The sequence below is a fragment of the Dioscorea cayenensis genome, chromosome 18 (assembly GCF_009730915.1).
Source record: "Dioscorea cayenensis subsp. rotundata cultivar TDr96_F1 chromosome 18, TDr96_F1_v2_PseudoChromosome.rev07_lg8_w22 25.fasta, whole genome shotgun sequence".
Classification (NCBI taxonomy): Eukaryota; Viridiplantae; Streptophyta; class Magnoliopsida; order Dioscoreales; family Dioscoreaceae; genus Dioscorea; species Dioscorea cayenensis.
The window spans coordinates 23887988-23905677 of record NC_052488.1 but is presented as its reverse complement, the minus strand read 5'-3'; the positions used below and the strand labels follow the sequence as shown (position 1 = coordinate 23905677).

The following is a 17690-nucleotide window of genomic DNA, read 5'->3' as shown; positions in this document are numbered from 1 at the left end:
TCTATATTTATTTATATTTGTCACTGTGTTCTTTAACTTCAAGCGATGCTTGACCAAGTCAATGACACACAAAACAACAAAGGAGTTGTGTAATCTTGGATTGTTGATAAAAAGGATGATAAGAGGAGGCCCACCACCCTTCACTCCTAAGCAAACTCAGTGGGGAAATTTCCTTCTTTTTTGTATTTCCCAAAAAAGGCAGATAGATATTTTTGAATAAAAATCAAAGGATTTCCCATGTCCTTGTTCAATGACTCTAATGATATAGAGCCACAGAGAAACTAGCTGGACATCAGTTCACCATGAATATGAGTTAAAGCCAGACAGAAAACACTCAACTGGGCTGTGCACCTGCTGCAGGGGCAACACACCAGAAATACACTAGACCATAAATGGTTTGGGGGCTAGGAACAAAACTGTAAAGGGATAATTGGCAACTAACAAACAGTGTTTCTCGATCATTAATTTCTTCATTTAAGTAATTACAACAGTACAGATCAACAGGGATACAATTTCCATTGAATCATTGGTGAGACAATTCAAACATATTCTTCCTTCAGATTGCTTAATGCTTACTTAAAATAACAAAACAACCCCAAATTACATATTTGGCTTATTACATCTAAGAGAGAGAGCCCAGCTCAGTGGCGCAAAACCTCACCAGAGAGCTCTCTCATACTAAAATTCCAAAAACTAAGTAGACAAAGAGAAGCGAGGACGGCGGCGCTTCAATGAACGGATACTCCAAGCACTTATTGCAGTAACAGTAAACCAGTCGAAATCCTCTTTCTTCTCACAAAACACACCTTTTCTTCTAACCTTATTTTTTAACTAAAACAAAGAACAGACAGCAAGTTACTTGTGTGGTGGCATGCTTTCCCCTTGATTTTCAACTATCACAAATACAATCAAATAGAGAAACGAAACCCTACTACTCTGCTGCTTTTTTGCTTTCACTAAAACTAAACCAGAACATCAACGCTTATAATCAGTCAGTCACTCTGTCAGCTAGAAACTAGAATAACAGTAAGTTATAGTAATAGCAATAGTAGTACTAGTGGCGATGGCACTGGGTACCCATTAATAAGCCCACTGCGGAGGCTGCTGAGAACGATGGTTGTAATTTCTTTTACCAGGACGAGTACCATCCATAACATCTGCACGAAGATTCAAACAAAATAATATGAGAACCACCAACCATAAAAATTAAATTTTTATATAAATATTTAAAAAAGAAAAGAAATTTCAATGAAAAAGGGGAGGAACTTACTGTGGTCCACGATATTAGCATTCAATCCGTCAAGATTCAGGTTCAGAGCGTGCACAACTTTGGCTGGTAGCAGCACAGTGGAACAGGCTGCGAAACAGAAGCAAAAAAACAAAAATTTTAATCACATAATAACAATTAACAGCAGTAACCAAATAAGCATGGAAAACATGAAATTGTACCTGGCTTCTTACGTGCCTCGTTGGTATTCCCAGCTCTACGGGGCAAGAAGACACCGGTGCCACCAGAAGGTTTCCGGGATCCAGAACCATTGAGGAAAATGGCTCTCATCCCAGCTCCAGCCGATGCCGGAGGAGGTTGTTGTTGTTGTTGTTGCTGCTGACGTTGAGGCTGGAGAGGTGGCCACGCAGAGGATGGCAAGCCGAGCGTATGGTCATACCTTCTTCCCCTGTTTGGCTTCACCCAAGCAGCAGCTATTTGTTGCTTAATTAGTTGCTCTTGTTTCAGTCGCTCAAACTACAAACAACAACCAACAACAACACGAACCAAAAAGAAAAAAGTTTAGAAATTAGTCAAATTATTCATTTTAATAAATTATTTTAAACTTTGAAAAACCATTGATAGAGATGAGAACAACCTCAAGCTGCTGCAAGGTGGGCATGGGGATGTTGTTGGCGAAGTAGGCAGGGGGCCGAATATTACAAGTGGGTGTTGTCTCTGAGGGCTTCTTTGGTGTCTCTAAGAGACCACGGCCTTGATACTTGACCTGTTTTTCTTGCTCTTCTATCCTCATGCGCATCACTTGCCCCGCCGCAACATACAATAGATCTGAAGAACCGGAGTGAGCCTGCTCGAACGGGGTCGAAGGAGGCGACGAAACTTGCGATGGCCCGTTAGGGCTTCCCCCGCTCGAGCTCGACCATCCTTCCATAGCACAAAGCGTTGACTGCGGCGAACCCGTAAGTACCTACACAAGAAGCACAAAGATTAGCCTCAAAATTAGACAGGCAGCAGCATATAATAAGAAGAAAAACAGAAACGAGAACACAAAAGGCACAGATAAGACACCTTGGGAATCGATCCAGGGAAAGCAACGGTGTCTTCGTCGGCGTCAAGAAAGGAGCTAGCCATCTGACGGGTAAGCCCAGCCATGTAATCCTCCTCATCGCTCTCCGTCTCGGTCAAGGTCTCTGTCGGCGAGTTGAGATCCACACCGACACCGTTAGAGAAACAAGCAACACTTGTCCCTATAGTCTCTCCTTTTGCGAAGATATCATCATCAAGGAAGTCAGCTGGGAGCCAAAACACCCCATCATTCAAGTTCTCCGCCATCTCCCAACTCTCAACTCTCAACCAGCAGCAGCAGAACAAAAGCAGTAAAAGAAGAAGAAAAAGAAGAGAAGAAGAAGAAGTAGATGCTGGGAAGGAGTTGAGAAGAGAGATATAATAATAGGCCCACACAAGGCAAGGCTGAAGGGTGGCTGGCACACACAGCGTCTAAGCTGAGGGTCTCTTCTCTTCTCTTCTGTTCTTCTGTTCTCCACTCGGCCAGTGCCGGGGGTCCCGCTCAAAAGCCAAACAAGTAAAAGCAAAAGATATGAAATCCCCTTTGAAATTAAAAATGAAGCAAACACTACAGCAATGTATAGTGTATATCAACAACCCACTAGACTCTAGTTAGTAGTGTTCATGTACTACTACTACTACTACTATTATCTCAACTGAAGATAGATACTTGAGAAAACAAAATGTCTAAAGATATAAAAGAGTGCGGCTCATGAAGCAAGGAAGGAAGGAAAGAGTTTCAGGGTTTGTTTCTTTCAAGTGGCTGGCTGGCTGGCTGGCTGGCTACCTTATTTATTAGTTATTAAATAAATCAATATTAATTTTAAAATAGTTTTGGTTTGGAGTGGACATTTGTCTTGCTGCTATCTTCCCCACTTGTTTTTGAATTGAGAGTTGCTGTTGCTTGCTCCCACTAACTACTAAGCTCCTACTCTTTGTTGGACCCCCAATTAAAGTCTTCTTTCACATTGACATTAACTACAGTATTATTATTATAAAAAAATTATTGTTATATTTGAGTGGTTTACTTATTATTATTATTATTTTTTTTTATAAGTCTCTTGCACGGGAATTGAAAAGATTCAAAATTTCAAATATATTATGGTCATTTTAGGTGAAAGGAGGATAATAATAACAGAAATTTGGTTGGGTGGTCCGAGTCAAATGTCTGGCACACCCTATTTAATACCCATGTTATGTTAGTCGGGATTTTGCCAATCGAGCCACCAACTTTGCTCCGTTCAACCGTGCGCTGTTCATATTTAATTACCCTGTCCCATACGAATAAGCAATCCTGGGAGGACAGAAATATATATTAAATAAAATAAATTAATTAAAGTGAAAAAAAGAGAGTAGTATATAGTACTATATATACACAAGACACAGGCAGAGATGATTTGTATACTCAACTCAATTTTGATTTTTGAATAAACAGCGGACGTGAATCCTGTGAATCAAATTAGGTTAATAATTTTCCAAAAATAAATTCGGATCCCAAAATTTTATTAAATCTAAGTAACAAAATGGGGAGTGGAGATATGTAAGAAATAAAAAATAAAAGAAAAGAAAAAAAGGACATGTCTGCAGGAACTCTGGAAATGGTGGTGGGACGTGAAAAAGGCAGGGAAACTGCAGGTGAGAAGAGGAATTAGAACCCCAAAAATATATATATAAAAAGGAACAAATATTAAAAATTTTTAAAAATTTTTTAAAAAGGTGCGGGGCAATAAATCAGGGTATTTGAGGATGGGTTTTAAAAAGCCGGATTTGATGGAGAAAAAGGGATTGATTCATTTGAGATGGGATGGGGACGTGGCTTTGCTGCGTGTCTGCCGGCCAGCCTGCACTGCCTCTCAATTCTCAAGTCTCTAGTTAAGTGGTGCTAAGCCTGCTGCTCTTATTATATATCAATTTAAATCCAATTTGGAATTCCCATCTAATATCAAGCATCTTAACCCCAAATGGCAATGCCTGACTTACTAAAATTCTTTAACATGTTTTCGTTGCATTTCAAAATTTTAAGAAAGAAAATTAATATTTGTTTTTGTTTCTTTTACATGATGGTGATGATGATGATGATGATGATGATGATGGAAAGCAGAGTGATGATATGATTAACTAGGTGTCTATATCTTTGAGTGAACATTAAGCTGGTTTAGTTTTATTACCAAACTAATGAATGAATGTCCAGCAAGAGAGGACCAAGTGTGGAACCGCTTTTTCTTTTACTTGCATAGGGTTCCATTTCACACCTTGGGACTTGGAAGTGGTGGTCGATAACAAGTAAACCAAGAAAAGTAGAAGTAGAGTGGGTCCGCTTCATGCCGCCCAGGGACTCATTTTTTCACTTTTCAGGACTTTTGGGTCCCACAAACCAGTTATGTAAGGACGCTCTGTGTTATTATTTTGATTTCACAACATCTCAGGCTGATGATGCATCCTAAGTCCAGCATTATGGTGGATGTTCGGTGGAAAAAAAAGCATAAAATCACAAATTGAACCCTTCACCTTTTTTTTTTTTTTTTGAGAAAGTTTTATATTTAAAAATTTTACTCTTTATTTTTCTGTCCATCATACATCTGTGGTGCAATCACGGATGGAATATGTTGCGTGAGGCTTTCAAATTGGAATTAATTTTATTAAATATTAATAATAATAATAAAAAACAAACTTTATAGGAAAATAAATGTATTTTAAAAGCATAATTTTATCTCAATCTATTCATGCCACTAAACACAATCAGTTAATTTATTTCTGTCCACTAACAAATTTCTAATAAATAAATAAATAAATTATTTCATAAAATTTTATTTTATTTTTATAAACATAAGTAAATATGTACACTATAGACATGACATGCAATACGTACATAAACTTCACAATATTTGTACTATTATTTTACGTGATTTGAAATTCAAATTTTTTGTTTTATAAAAATATAAATATTTTACATGAAAAATATGATGTTAATAAATTAAATAATCACCGGCACAAAACTAATAATTGATTTTATTTTTTAATGATCATAATCCTGAAATTAATATTTTATTTTATTTTATTTTAGTTTTATTTTTGTTCAAAAGAGATCCTTTCCCTTCTTCCTCTAGGTTAGAGGGGTGAGGGGGAGGAGAATCCCTGTGAAATAGTTGACCATGTGCCACCCACGTTACACAAACATACAAGTAAAAAAGAGAAGCCGTGGACTCAAATTGTCGTCCATAACCCAATGTCCTTAGTCAATCATGGGGGATCTCACGTTCATCAACCAATCCCTTTCTTTCCTTCTCTTTTGTTTGTTCCTTTCTTCCTCAAACTATATTCCATGATAAAGAATCTCTCGCTGGATCACAATTTCTTTTTTAATTTTTTTTTTTCTTTTTTTAAAAAAATAAGAGTACAAAAAATTATTAAAAACCTTTGAATCAAACCACAACATGACGCTCCTCATTTCACATTTAAAAAGAAGACTTGCATGTCATGTGTAGGTAAACAAACAAAATGGTGAACAGACGCTAGCTAGCGTCCAATAATTACAAGTCTAGTTCATGGCATGTAGCACTTGTTGAGTCATGCCCTTGAGTGAGTCACACCTTCCGGCAGATGGGTGGATGGCCAAAACCAGAGCTTGACCGAATATATCCATGATGGCGATGCTCTGCATGCACTACTTCAACAAATCAAAATAATTAGTAATTCTCTCCAGCTTGATGTAACACCAGATGGTGGTTGAACAATAGCAACCAAACCAACCATAATAAACTATCCTGACATGGAGAAAACAAAATACCAAGCCAGTTTAAGTAGCTTTTCAAAATTGAGAGAATACAACTTGTGAAAATCATAAATGTATTCATTATATTAAAAAAACAAAAAAATGGATAAACCACTAATTTATTAAACATGTGTTTTTATTATATTCAAGATGTTGTCAATGTACATAGATCATGGGTGCAGAGAAATGAGAAAAATGCTGAGCAAAATAAACAGCAATATACTTGAAGTGCAGCCGCGCCCCTGAATCCTAAATGATGCTGCAGATTGGCAAGATCAGCATATCATGTCAGCGCCTGAGGTAACAGGTTGTTTGTGTCTTTACCATTCAACGATACCTGCACCAAATAACATAATCACAGGCTTTCTTCTTTATCTTCAATTTAGATATCACATGGAGAAAACAATAACATGTGCATCATGGTAAACTTCTAATTACAGCACCAGGAATCCAGAATACATACCACTGTGACAAGATAGTAAAAGAAAACCTTGACAAGGCCTAGAAAAGTTGTTTCTTTTTTCTTTCAAGCAAAATAAAAGGAATGTACAGTTGGAGCAACAAAATATACAGAGGCAGTACAAGAAATTTAAGAAGCAGAACACTTAATGGTGAAAAGTCCAAAAGGAATCTAGCTAAAACGAGCAGCTGATTACTTGGTGCCAGCTGAGTTTGTATGTAAACAAACACTAAACAACAATTACAGATAACACTTATGAGAATATTCCTAGAATCTATATGTTTTGAATTAGCGAAAATCATTCTCCAGCATTGTCAGGCTAAGAATTGTCCAACAAACGTACTCCTCTAGCCTCTAGGTGTAAATTATAAAAGACAACTCATAGTGCTTTGAAAGAAAAATTTAATAAGCGATGGCATAAGAACTTTATTTCGGTGTAAAATTAAAAAAGGCCACTGATAGTGCCTTGATATATGAAGGAACATAAAAAGGTTCCCTTCTCTTGCTAAGTGCTTAGAAAGGGTTAATTACCAAGATAATGTCTTCATCAGTCCCAAACGACTTGCGTGCTTCATCAAGGCACTCCAAAGACAGTCTCTCATATTTCCTGCTCACACAATAATGGAGTAAAGGTTTCTGTATATTGAATACAATGACTAATAGATACAAACACAATGTGGCGTGGACCAAGGCACAAGGTCCTTCAGTACAGTAATATACAAGGGCTAAGCAAACCAGATTAAATCACGTATTAGATTCTCAAAGGATGAACCCAATTTTATTAACAATTGGCTGTGGTACTCTAGTGGATAGCATGGTTTGGTCATGTCCTAAGAAAAGTTGTTCATTTGTAAGAGGAGGCAAGGGGGTTCAAACAGATTAGTCAATCAAAAATGAGCATATAGAATAGTAGGCATTCAGATATATGCACACAAAAAGTCAAAATGATATCATAGAGGACTAACACCAGGAGCAAGACAGTTGTCTAAAATTGCAAAAAGCTGAAATACACCATATTTTAAGTAGGCAGGAGTAAAAACAGTCTTATAGGTGCCAGGTATAGCAAGAGAATAAGACAGTAGAATTCGCTAGTCCTTGTCACAATAATTTGTACAACAGATCAAATCCAGTTTCTATTCAAATTTTAAATAAAAAAATCATCAAAGAGTACCTTGGGCTAGCAGGATCTCTTATTTCAAATTCATTGGTTTGCGAATTGTAGCCACATATTACAATATAGTGCCCTAAAAGGAGAAAAGGAATTTGAAAGAATCAATAACTCGTGAAATATTATTAATAAGAACAGCTAGATTCAACAAATAAATTTTACAGCATATGTCCATTTCCAGAGCAAAAAATGATTTTGGCAAAACTCAGCCTTAATTAAGAGTTGCACGAAAGGACTAAGGTTATTGCAGACAACATGTTCCAAATGACTCAGATGCAAACCTGCCTTGGGCAACAAGATCTTACTATGTTGTTGCATTGAACCATTGCAATCAGAGGTTGCTTAATAAACAGAGATTACAAAAATAAAACGATTACAAAAATAAAATAATGAATGGCAGAATTTTGAGGAATATACATATATTTTTTTTATTTCTACATTGTCTGTTTATTGAGCATTCATAACCCTAGAAAAATGGCTCATTCAGTTAACATCAGAAGCAATCTTTAATTTCCAAGTCTTCTATTGAAGCAGAAATGAAAAAAATGCAATAGTTTTGCATGTGTGGTAATGCAGATTATCCACAACAATTGTTCTTGACAAAATGCTTTCCAACAATGTCTTCCAGAATTTCTCTTGTAATAATTAGTAGAGCAGAGCAGATAATTTACTGCTGACTAGAACCACATAAAGTAATCTTTTTGATGTGTTGAGAACCAGAAAAGAATACCAAGACTTCAAGAGAAGAGGCTCAATGGAAATGCGACATCACAAAACAAGCATATCATGAAATGCAAGAAACCAGCGAAGAATGGTTCACACCATGTGGGAGAGGTTCACACCTGTATAACTTGTATTCTTACTTAAGTCTCCTGAAGCACTCATCTCCTCTTGCCAAGATTGACTGCACTGACAGATTTGGTAAGATAATCAAACATAAGATCTACATAAGAGTATAATTGTTATAGTTAAACTCACATGCTCATCACTCAAATCCTTTGCCGTCAGATAAAAAAAGGAAAAAAATTTATGACTGATGAGAGGAATGAAAGACAATTTTAATGTTACGAGTTAAGAAATATCATTGTCTTAGAAATAATTGCATCTTTAAAAGAAAATAGATAGAAGATCGGGATAGTGCCACATAACATAATAAAAGAGCATACCTCAACTTAACCTTATTAACCAAAGCAATAAAAATATATTGTCCCAGACAATATCAAGCCAGAGATTTCCTTTCCACTTAGAGACCTACACTGTAAAATAAACAAATTTTCTCATAACAGTGTAAAATAAAACAACTAAGTAATAACATTTTAATTAACCCAAGAATTTCTAAAAATGAATCACACATGGGTCTGTGTGTTAGTGCTAGTATTTGCGGGCGCATGTGCACGCGTGCACGTGTGTGAGAGAGAGAGAGGTGATGGCAGGTAGATATACATACTTGTATGTTGATGCCCATTTCAACTGCTTTCTCAAATAGCCTATCAACACGGCCTAGGTCAGCTTCCAAGAACTCCTACATATCCCAAAATCCGAAAATGAAACAAAAGGAAGATGGGAGTGCGTTTACTCTCTTTTTGTCTGATAATCAATATTGGAGGAGAACAAAAAATTAATACGGACTTGGGCAAAAAGTCTGATGCAATAAATAGATGAAGGAAGTCAAGTAGAGCACAAATACAAAAACTAATAGTTGAAAAAACAGTCAGGCATGTATATAAAAGATTGAAAAGAATTACAAGTTGCTCCAAATTTAATTCAGCCACTAACTAAAGCATGGGGAAAATACATCCATAATAATCATTGAGGAATTTAATAGAATGTCACACTAACCAAATAAAGCCAATAAACAAGCTCCATATGTTTCCTTGTACGAATTATACGGTTGCTGTTTCCTAGTGTTTTGTATGACCTAAAACAACAAGAAGAGCATACTAAAGAATGATTGTTACGGTTCATGACCTAGCCAATCAACTTAGGAAAACTGAACTACTTGGATTGGTATATACCTGACGATCATGGAACAAATAAAAATCACGAAATTTATGTGGTTGTTCACAAATCTTCGACTTTTTGTCTTTGAAAAGCCACAGTTGCAAGTTTATGATAATGGATCATCAAAATTGGGCAAGTATTGTGCCATAAAATAAAACTGATAATAAAGAAAAAGCTGGTGAATATATGTGTTACATTTAGTGGAATCTTGTTTTTTCCAATTCAAGAACGGGCACTTTAATAGATCCTTGGAACTTGCATCATCAAAAGTGTATTAACTCCCTTTTTTGTCACATAGTTTGCATGAAAAAATAAATTCTTTCATCAAACAGATGGATTACTCATTGGAATGCATTTAAGGAAGAAGACTGAAAAGAAAAACTGGCACACAGCTTCTATATTTAATTTTGTTAGCCATGAGAACTAAAATAAACTGAAGAAGCATAAGCAACATTAATCAGTGAACAATGACATGAATAATAACTTACCTTATAGAAGGCTTCTGTTGAATATTCTGGATTAGCCCCAAGAGTTACAGTGAAGAAAGAAAAATTAACCGAATACTCATGCAACAAGTACGCCAGATCAACCGTCCAGATACTGAAAAAACGAAACCCATGTGCCATTCAAAGCAATCCAATGATGATTTTGCCAACTGTATTATCAGGGAGGGCAAGAGAAAGAGGCGAGGACATGAAGCTCACCTGGTTGTGGGGCAGAACTTCTCTAGATCCTGAACGCTACAATGGGTAGAGCCAAGAGTCCTTAAAACCATCAACACACAAGCGAGACCACAATCCCAGTTGAAAAGCTGACGAACATGAGGGACCTAATACAAAGCGATCATCACAAAAAGCAGCAAAAGAAAAATACTCAAGTTCTCAACTTTTTCAAACAAAATTAAAGAAAAAGGAGGTTTTTTTAGATGCATACATCTACGGAGTAGAAATGACGGGTGGGGGACGAATCATTAGAGTCCGGAGACTCGAGGAAGCCATTTCCCCTCTCCAGCCATTCTCATCAGCTTCTCAACCATCGAGCAAAGAGGCCACATGAGTAGAAGCTGGTGATCACCATGAATGCTTTATCTTATTGCAAAGAAGGGCAAACAAAACCAAAGCCAGAAACCAAACAAACAAGGATTGATAACAACAATAGCCAGACAAAAGAGGCGAAATTCACATCAGGAACAGAAGGAAACGAACAAATCGAAAAGATTGAATGGATTAGATGATTAGAGAGAAAAAAAGGAGATACCTTTTGCCCTATTGCTTGCGATTGCGAGGTCCCCTATTGAAAAGCTTCGCCCTTTTTCCCTCGAGACTCTTTCGCTGTTCCTAAGACCCAGCGGAACCAACCCCCTCTCGTTTCTCGCTTTTCTCTCAATATCTCAATATATACCGTGGTAGTGGTACCAACCAAAGCCGCCATTGCTGATTTATTTATTTATTTATTTTTAATTTTTCAATCTCTAAACAATTTATTAAATTCAATTAAAATAAAGTGTGAAAAAGGATCATGAGAAATATTGATGATTAATTATTTATTTATAATTAAAAACTTGGTATTTTATTTGCCTCTTTATATAGCTTATGCATTTTTTTAAAAAAATATTTGTAACCCTTAATTAATACTCCACCACTCTACAAGTGATCAGTAGAGTGTTTTGTAAGGCGTGAAATTCATTTGGTGGTTCAATTTGCCAACCGTACGTGCATAACGTTTCAAACTTTCAAGCATTATTTTATTTATTTGTGTTGACAATGTTGTAAATTTTTCATGAAATGACCAGGATGCATGTGCGAAGATGGTTCGGATGGCTTTTACTTAAATATATATATATATATTTGTACGTTATCACACTAATTGAAAGGACTGCATGCATGTGTCATATATGCATACCTGTTTAATTTAGTTAATACCAGGTGGGGGCGTTTTAGCATGCAAACAATTAATAATGATATATATAAACTTCACGACTTCAAATTAATATACTAAGTGCGTACTGAGTCCCTTCCTGTTTTTGATGAGCTTCCACAACATTAGGAGCAAAGCATGTATCCCTCACTGAAGTTTGATAGTAGCAAAGATTTTGTATGAGTATTGCTATATATGGTAATATGGTATTTTTTTAAAATTTTTACACTGTAGCTATCTATTATATTATATAGTACTGTAACTTTGAATTCTAGTTTTGTTTTGGGTATTTAGAATGCTGGTTTCAGAGTGGAATACTGGGGAATGAGGGGATGGAGAAAGGAAGAGAAAAACGGAGAGAGAAGGGGGAGAAGAGTGAGGACTAGGAGTTCTGCTATTGGTCACTGAGGAAGAGGTTAAACCCTTATATACAGTAGTCTTGCTTGTATCCTAGAATGCGGTTACAAATGTTAGTAATATTATAATTTTCACAATTTTAATTGTTTGTCATATGTGTTGGCTAATATTTTGATTATATTCGACTAGCATCTTGACCGTATTTGTATGATTATATTGTCATATTTGTGGCCAATGTTTGAAAGCCCGTAACTAATTTATATTGTGTAGACATATACTTAATAATCTCTAATGTTTGTAAATCTTTTTTTTTAAAAAAATAAAAAATAAAGTATGAATTTGTTAAAATAAAAGCAAGTACATAAAAAAAAAGCAACAACTGAGACCAAAAAAAATAAAAAATAAAAACAATGCCAACCAAAATAAGAGATCATCACCAGTAATGATGCACCACCTAAAACTTATAAGTTGCAACCAAAACAAAACAAGAAAAAAAACACAGCTAAAAAAACAAAGTCTACCAGAAGATGATGAAGGTATTCTTCAGCTGTCGAAAAGAGTTTTAACAAAATACATATACATTTTATATATCTACTTATTTATGAAAATTTCCATATACTCTTATATATATAAATATATACTTGTATGCTTTTGAACTACCGTCCAAGGAAAATTAATTTGAAGCTTGTACATGACCTTGCACACACGTGATCTGGTTAATTTTTTTCACATATCACTTAATTTATGGTCTTATTTTTTTTTAATAATTGAACTTCAATTTGTATCAAAGTGGTCATTCATTGTCAATTTTATTCCACCAGGCAATCACTCGATTGATTTGAGAACCAAATAGCTCATATGGCAGCTGGAAAGTCTTCAAAATTTGGTGACGTGTACAATCCAAGTATGGAGGTTGATGTGTCACAAGAAAGCTGACACGAATTTTTTTGACTGTCGCACACGCTATTCATTTCGGTTCCCAAATCAATCGGATGACTGTCCCACAAAATAAAATTAAAAATAGTGATCATTTTGATGTAAATTGAAGTTCGGTTACTAAAATAAAACATGACAATGGTTAAGTGACCTATGAAAAATTAATCCAAGAATATTTAGGCTGTAGTTTTTGAAAAACTTTTAATATTATTTTGGTTTGGTATTTTTGGAATATTGATTGTTTACACTTATGTGTTATAATGTTAGTAATATTATAATTTCCACAATTTTAGTTGCTTGTCACAGTGATTATTTGTTTTGGCTAATATCACCGTTTTTGATATAGAGGAGAGGAAGAGGAAGGAAGCGGAAAGGAAAAAGTAAAAAATTAAATATAAGATAAAGGGCAAAAAGGTAAAAATCTATTGCGTGACTGCACCTAATAAATATGGTGCATTCGTGTCCGCACCACGCGCCTACGTGAGCGCATAAGTGAGCATAACCACTAAAGCAAGGTTAAAAGATAATGAATAGTACTATATATAAAGTAGATGAATTGTTTGTAGCTAGGTAATATGGTACTAAACTTTTAGTATGAATGTTTTAGATAATAAAATTGTGTGGTAAGCTTCACTTATGTAAATCAAAGTTTGAAATACTATGTCACCCTTGTTTTCTAAAAGTTTTTATCTATTAGATTGGTGAATGGTATGGATGGATTAATGCATGATGTATGGTTGCTATATGAATTCTGTATTTTGTTCCTGTATATGCTATATTTTTGTTGTTGTGCCAATAGAGGGGTGCATTAGCCATGTTGACACATTTATGTTACATTTGAAATGTTTTATATCCCATGTTTTGATCAAGGTCTTTTAGGTTGATTATGAAATTATGACAAATTTAATTTATTGAGTCATTGGTGGTATTTATTATCTGATTTTGATATCTAAGAGAAGATTACAATATGGCATAGTGGGAGTTGGAAGTCTTTTATGATTACATGTAAAATGATATGATTATCTGGTTGTTATTATAGGATCTCATGAAGATGTGGTATAGCTAAATTTTTATTGGTACATAACATAAAGTGTGACGAGTTTTGTGTATTTTGCAACATATAATTTTGTAAAATTCTTTTATTTTTTATAACTAGGGACCTACTGAACTTGTAAACCCGTTATATTATTTTTTATTTTTATTTTTTTTGAAGTAAATGTGGATAAATCACAAATTTATTGAATAGGAAAAGACAATACAAAATAAGAAACTCCTCTCACCAGGGGTGAGGAGAAACAGAATACATCAAAAGGAAGTAAAAAAGACGAGGAAAAAAATCTAAGTAGGCAGAAGACACCGTATGGCATCTCAGGCCTTCCTAGAAAAGACATCAGGAGCAAAAGCTCGTTATATTATTGTCATTTATTTTAAATTACGAGAATTAGCTAGTAACTCGAGAGTAAAAGATCACAATTAATATAATCATCTTATATAATATTTAATTTATATTTTTCTAAGTAGTTGGTATTATAGTTTAAAGTCTTGTATTAATATATAAGAGGTGTTGTAGCAATTTGGTTTTAACACATTATGTATGTATTTTTTTATTTAAAAAAATGAATAAATTATAATTTATTAGAAATGCAAAGAGATTTTCTGAGCACACAGTTGGTTGAGAATAATTCCACCACGGCACCATCGACTCGTAAGTGATCCATCCCTACATACTTTTTTTTTAGGGAGGATGACTTTAGTTATTTTTTGGCGATCTTCTTCTTCTCAGCTGCGGTTTTCTTTTCTGTTAGCTTTGTGTTCAACTTACAAGTTTTTGATATTTATCACTTATAGTGATGATTGTCTAATTTGTTTGACTTTTGTTTTTCTATCTTTTCTATATTCTAAGTTGTTAGGTGTTTGTTCCATACTTGTTTTTAAATAAAAAAAGTATGATTTATTTATTTATTTATTTATTTAAAAAAAGCAAAGAGATTATATATGTATCTTTACTCTCTTGATATATAAATTTGTGTTTTTTACTTTTCTTGTAAGTTAGATTTTATCGGATCTTACATATACATCACTGATTGGGTCAGGCACGTGACAAGCTTAGTGATTGTTGTTCTCTTTTAAGTTTGATTGCCACTTGTCAGTTGTTCCATTCCAGGTTATGAAGTACACCACAAAGGTGCTTTTTTTTATAGTTAATTAATCTTGTGGGGTAGTATCTAATCTCAATTAGTATCTCCCTGACTCCCTGCTTCCCTCTCTTATCTGGTTTTGATTTTTCCACAATACTCCTGTTGCTCCTTCTTCTTGTCAATATATAAAAGAAACAAGTGGTAGAGATAAACATATAAAGCACACTAGAATGTCAAATATACATTACATAGGAAATCAACCCTTCCAGGCTTCCAACGATTCACAATTGGGCCAGAGGTCATGGGTACAGATACATATATATATATATATATATTATATAGAGATTGACTGCCAGAATACAAGTTGGTAAGTGAGAGAATAAAGTTTACAACTTCCCAAGATTCTAATGTGCTGTAGAGCCAGCAGTGGTAAGTAGCTTTTTTACTGTAACTAGTATAGACATTCCTCCACCAAAAAGAGGCGAACAAGGAGATGCTTCCACTAAAATATGAGGCTCCAATACCAGCGGAATAATAATAATTATTATTATTATATTATATCTGTGGCAGCTGCTATTTCAACGGCTCTCCAAGCCACCTGCATTGTAGAAAAAAACAAAAATTGGAACCTGAATAAAAATGAAAAGAAACAAAAGGAGAACTATATCTATAGTTGAATTCAATTTGAAAGTACCTTAAGGAGAGCTTTCTTGACTTCTCCAAGGAACCTTTAATAGTATAGTGAACCTGAAAAGCAGCAAAAGGTTACAATACACTTGTTCGCATATGCTCTATTTGCAAATATTGATTGTTACAATACCTTGCCACCAGTTCCCCCTTGAAGCCATGTTTGAACTGTCTTGATCGTCTTCTTCATTCTTTTTCTGCTCATACTAGCATGTGTAAGTTTTATAATTTAACACCTCAGCTATCAGCAAGTAACAAGTTTAAGCTGAATACATACACCATATATATATATATATATATATACTTACAGTGTACTGAGAGCCATAGCCATGCGTAGATGAAGTGTTGGAGCAGATGTCTTGGCCTCCATAATACAAAGATGAGCTGAGATTACAAGTGTTCAGTGCTTCACCAGAATAGCTACTATCTTTGTGGGGCGTGCTCTGGCTTTTGCTTGGGCTGCCATGAGAATTCCCATCTGAAAAGGTGATCATGTGCACTGAATTAATTACGACCTTTGTCTTTAATTTTTCTAATGCCAAAAAAGTTTAACTGAAATATGTATATAATATATAATCAATATCCTAATTGTGTTAGGCACACTGAAAAGTCGAGATTCTTTTCTCATCAGCAAGAAGTGCCAGTCAAGCAAGCAACCGAGCAATTAATAGCAAAAGAAAACATGACAAGAAACTACGCACAAAGAACTCGGAATTAATGGACCAAAGATAGAAGCCTCTTTGAAGGGTCACGTTTATAAATAAAAGTCAAGATATGAATTTTATGAGTTCACGTCTGTTAAGACACTTCCCAAGGCCACCGCAGGTTAAGCATTGATTGAGCAAATACCAACACAAATGTCTGTCCACATGCAATGAATATGCATGTACTGTCAAATGAAAGGCAGGTAGACACACTACTGACAAGAAATGAAAGAGGAATATCAAACAAATCAAAATCTTTACTAACAGGAGCCAGTAGGGATGGTGGTGCTGTGACTGTGAGCACTCCAAGGCTGGCCCTGATCAGTAGCACCATGCTTTCTTGATGATGCTGAGCCAAACAAGTCTGACTGCAATGCATCCCTACCACCCGCACCCTGCCATGCGTCGATCATCTCAGACCCAGAAACAGGACATCAAATAAATAATCTGAAACTTGAATCCTTTTAAAAAACAGAACCAAAGAGAGGATGAGATCGATACCGAAGATGGGGTTGGAAAAATAGAGCCAAAGAGGCCAGACTGGGAGGACCTGCCGCCGTCCTTGCGTCCAAAAAGCTCATCAGCAATGGAAGAAGAACCAGTGGGCTTCTTGCCACCATCCATCTCAGCTATCAACTTACTAATTATCCTCTAGCTTGTGGAAAGAAGAAGGGATAACTGATGATAACTTTGGAAAGCGATAAGAGGAAGAGAAAGAGAAGAGGAACACGTGAAGGCTGCTGCGTTGCTGTTGTTGTTAGCTTGCCTTTGGTGTCCTCCTCGGAGCCCCCATGTGGCTGCATTTAAAGACCTCACCTCCCAAGTCCTTAGAGACCCAACCCAACCCAAACAGGCCAATAAGAGTATATTAATTACTCATTATCATAATTATCATCAATCTAATCCTATCCAAATACTTAATCTCTTCTTTTTGTAAATTTTTTTTTATCGATCAAATAGATAAGAGAGCATGGTATTGGTGCGGTGGGACACAGGCAAGTTGTTGCTGCACAATTAGACACGTGTAGAATTTGGATTTTCCGGCTGTTTCACTTCTAATTCATCTCTCTCTCTCCCCTTCACACGCGCGCGCGCACACACACATACACACACGGGGTCAAAACACTGTTGGATTGCGTGCGCCCACCGCCACCTCACTTGGAATGTCCGACACGACTGGTGCTGGTTGAGGCCCAAATTGTACCATTGGATTTGCGTTGCATGATGAGCATCTGTTGACATGGAAAGCGGCCTCCG

At 35.6% G+C, this 17690-nt stretch overlaps 3 protein-coding genes across 5 annotated transcripts; all 3 read right to left on the bottom strand.

Annotated features, from left to right (window-relative positions):
* Positions 1 to 438: 438 nt before the first annotated feature.
* LOC120282356 lies at positions 439 to 3014 on the bottom strand. The gene is made up of 5 exons (XM_039289163.1): positions 2297 to 3014; positions 1866 to 2195; positions 1450 to 1744; positions 1271 to 1357; positions 439 to 1157 (listed from the first exon to the last, which is right to left on the bottom strand). The coding sequence occupies exons 1-5, from the start codon at positions 2558 to 2560 to the stop codon at positions 1081 to 1083; spliced, it is 1053 nt and encodes a 350-aa protein (XP_039145097.1). The 5' UTR covers positions 2561 to 3014; the 3' UTR covers positions 439 to 1080.
* A 3051-nt stretch (positions 3015 to 6065) lies between these two features.
* LOC120283015 (guanylyl cyclase 1) lies at positions 6066 to 10774 on the bottom strand. Its single transcript, XM_039289837.1, is given in 11 exon segments — positions 6066 to 6402; positions 7057 to 7132; positions 7697 to 7769; positions 8536 to 8597; positions 8860 to 8903; positions 8905 to 8949; positions 9141 to 9215; positions 10183 to 10294; positions 10399 to 10523; positions 10628 to 10697; positions 10699 to 10774. Coding segments are annotated over 11 exon segments (786 nt in total). The 5' UTR covers positions 10749 to 10774; the 3' UTR covers positions 6066 to 6348.
* A 4470-nt stretch (positions 10775 to 15244) lies between these two features.
* Positions 15245 to 17262, bottom strand: LOC120281828. Of its 3 annotated transcripts, none has more exons than XM_039288521.1 (6): positions 16935 to 17262; positions 16699 to 16846; positions 16038 to 16207; positions 15863 to 15935; positions 15737 to 15789; positions 15245 to 15640 (listed from the first exon to the last, which is right to left on the bottom strand). In XM_039288521.1, exons 1-5 carry the CDS (start codon positions 17055 to 17057, stop codon positions 15773 to 15775), a joined length of 531 nt encoding a protein of 176 aa, XP_039144455.1. In that variant the 5' UTR covers positions 17058 to 17262; the 3' UTR covers positions 15245 to 15640; positions 15737 to 15772. The 3 variants fall into 3 exon arrangements, with proteins under 3 accessions (XP_039144455.1, XP_039144456.1, XP_039144457.1); XM_039288522.1 differs by having other exon boundaries at positions 15863 to 15926; positions 16935 to 17257; XM_039288523.1 differs by having other exon boundaries at positions 16699 to 16828; positions 16935 to 17255.
* Between the last annotated feature and the right edge of the window lie 428 nt (positions 17263 to 17690).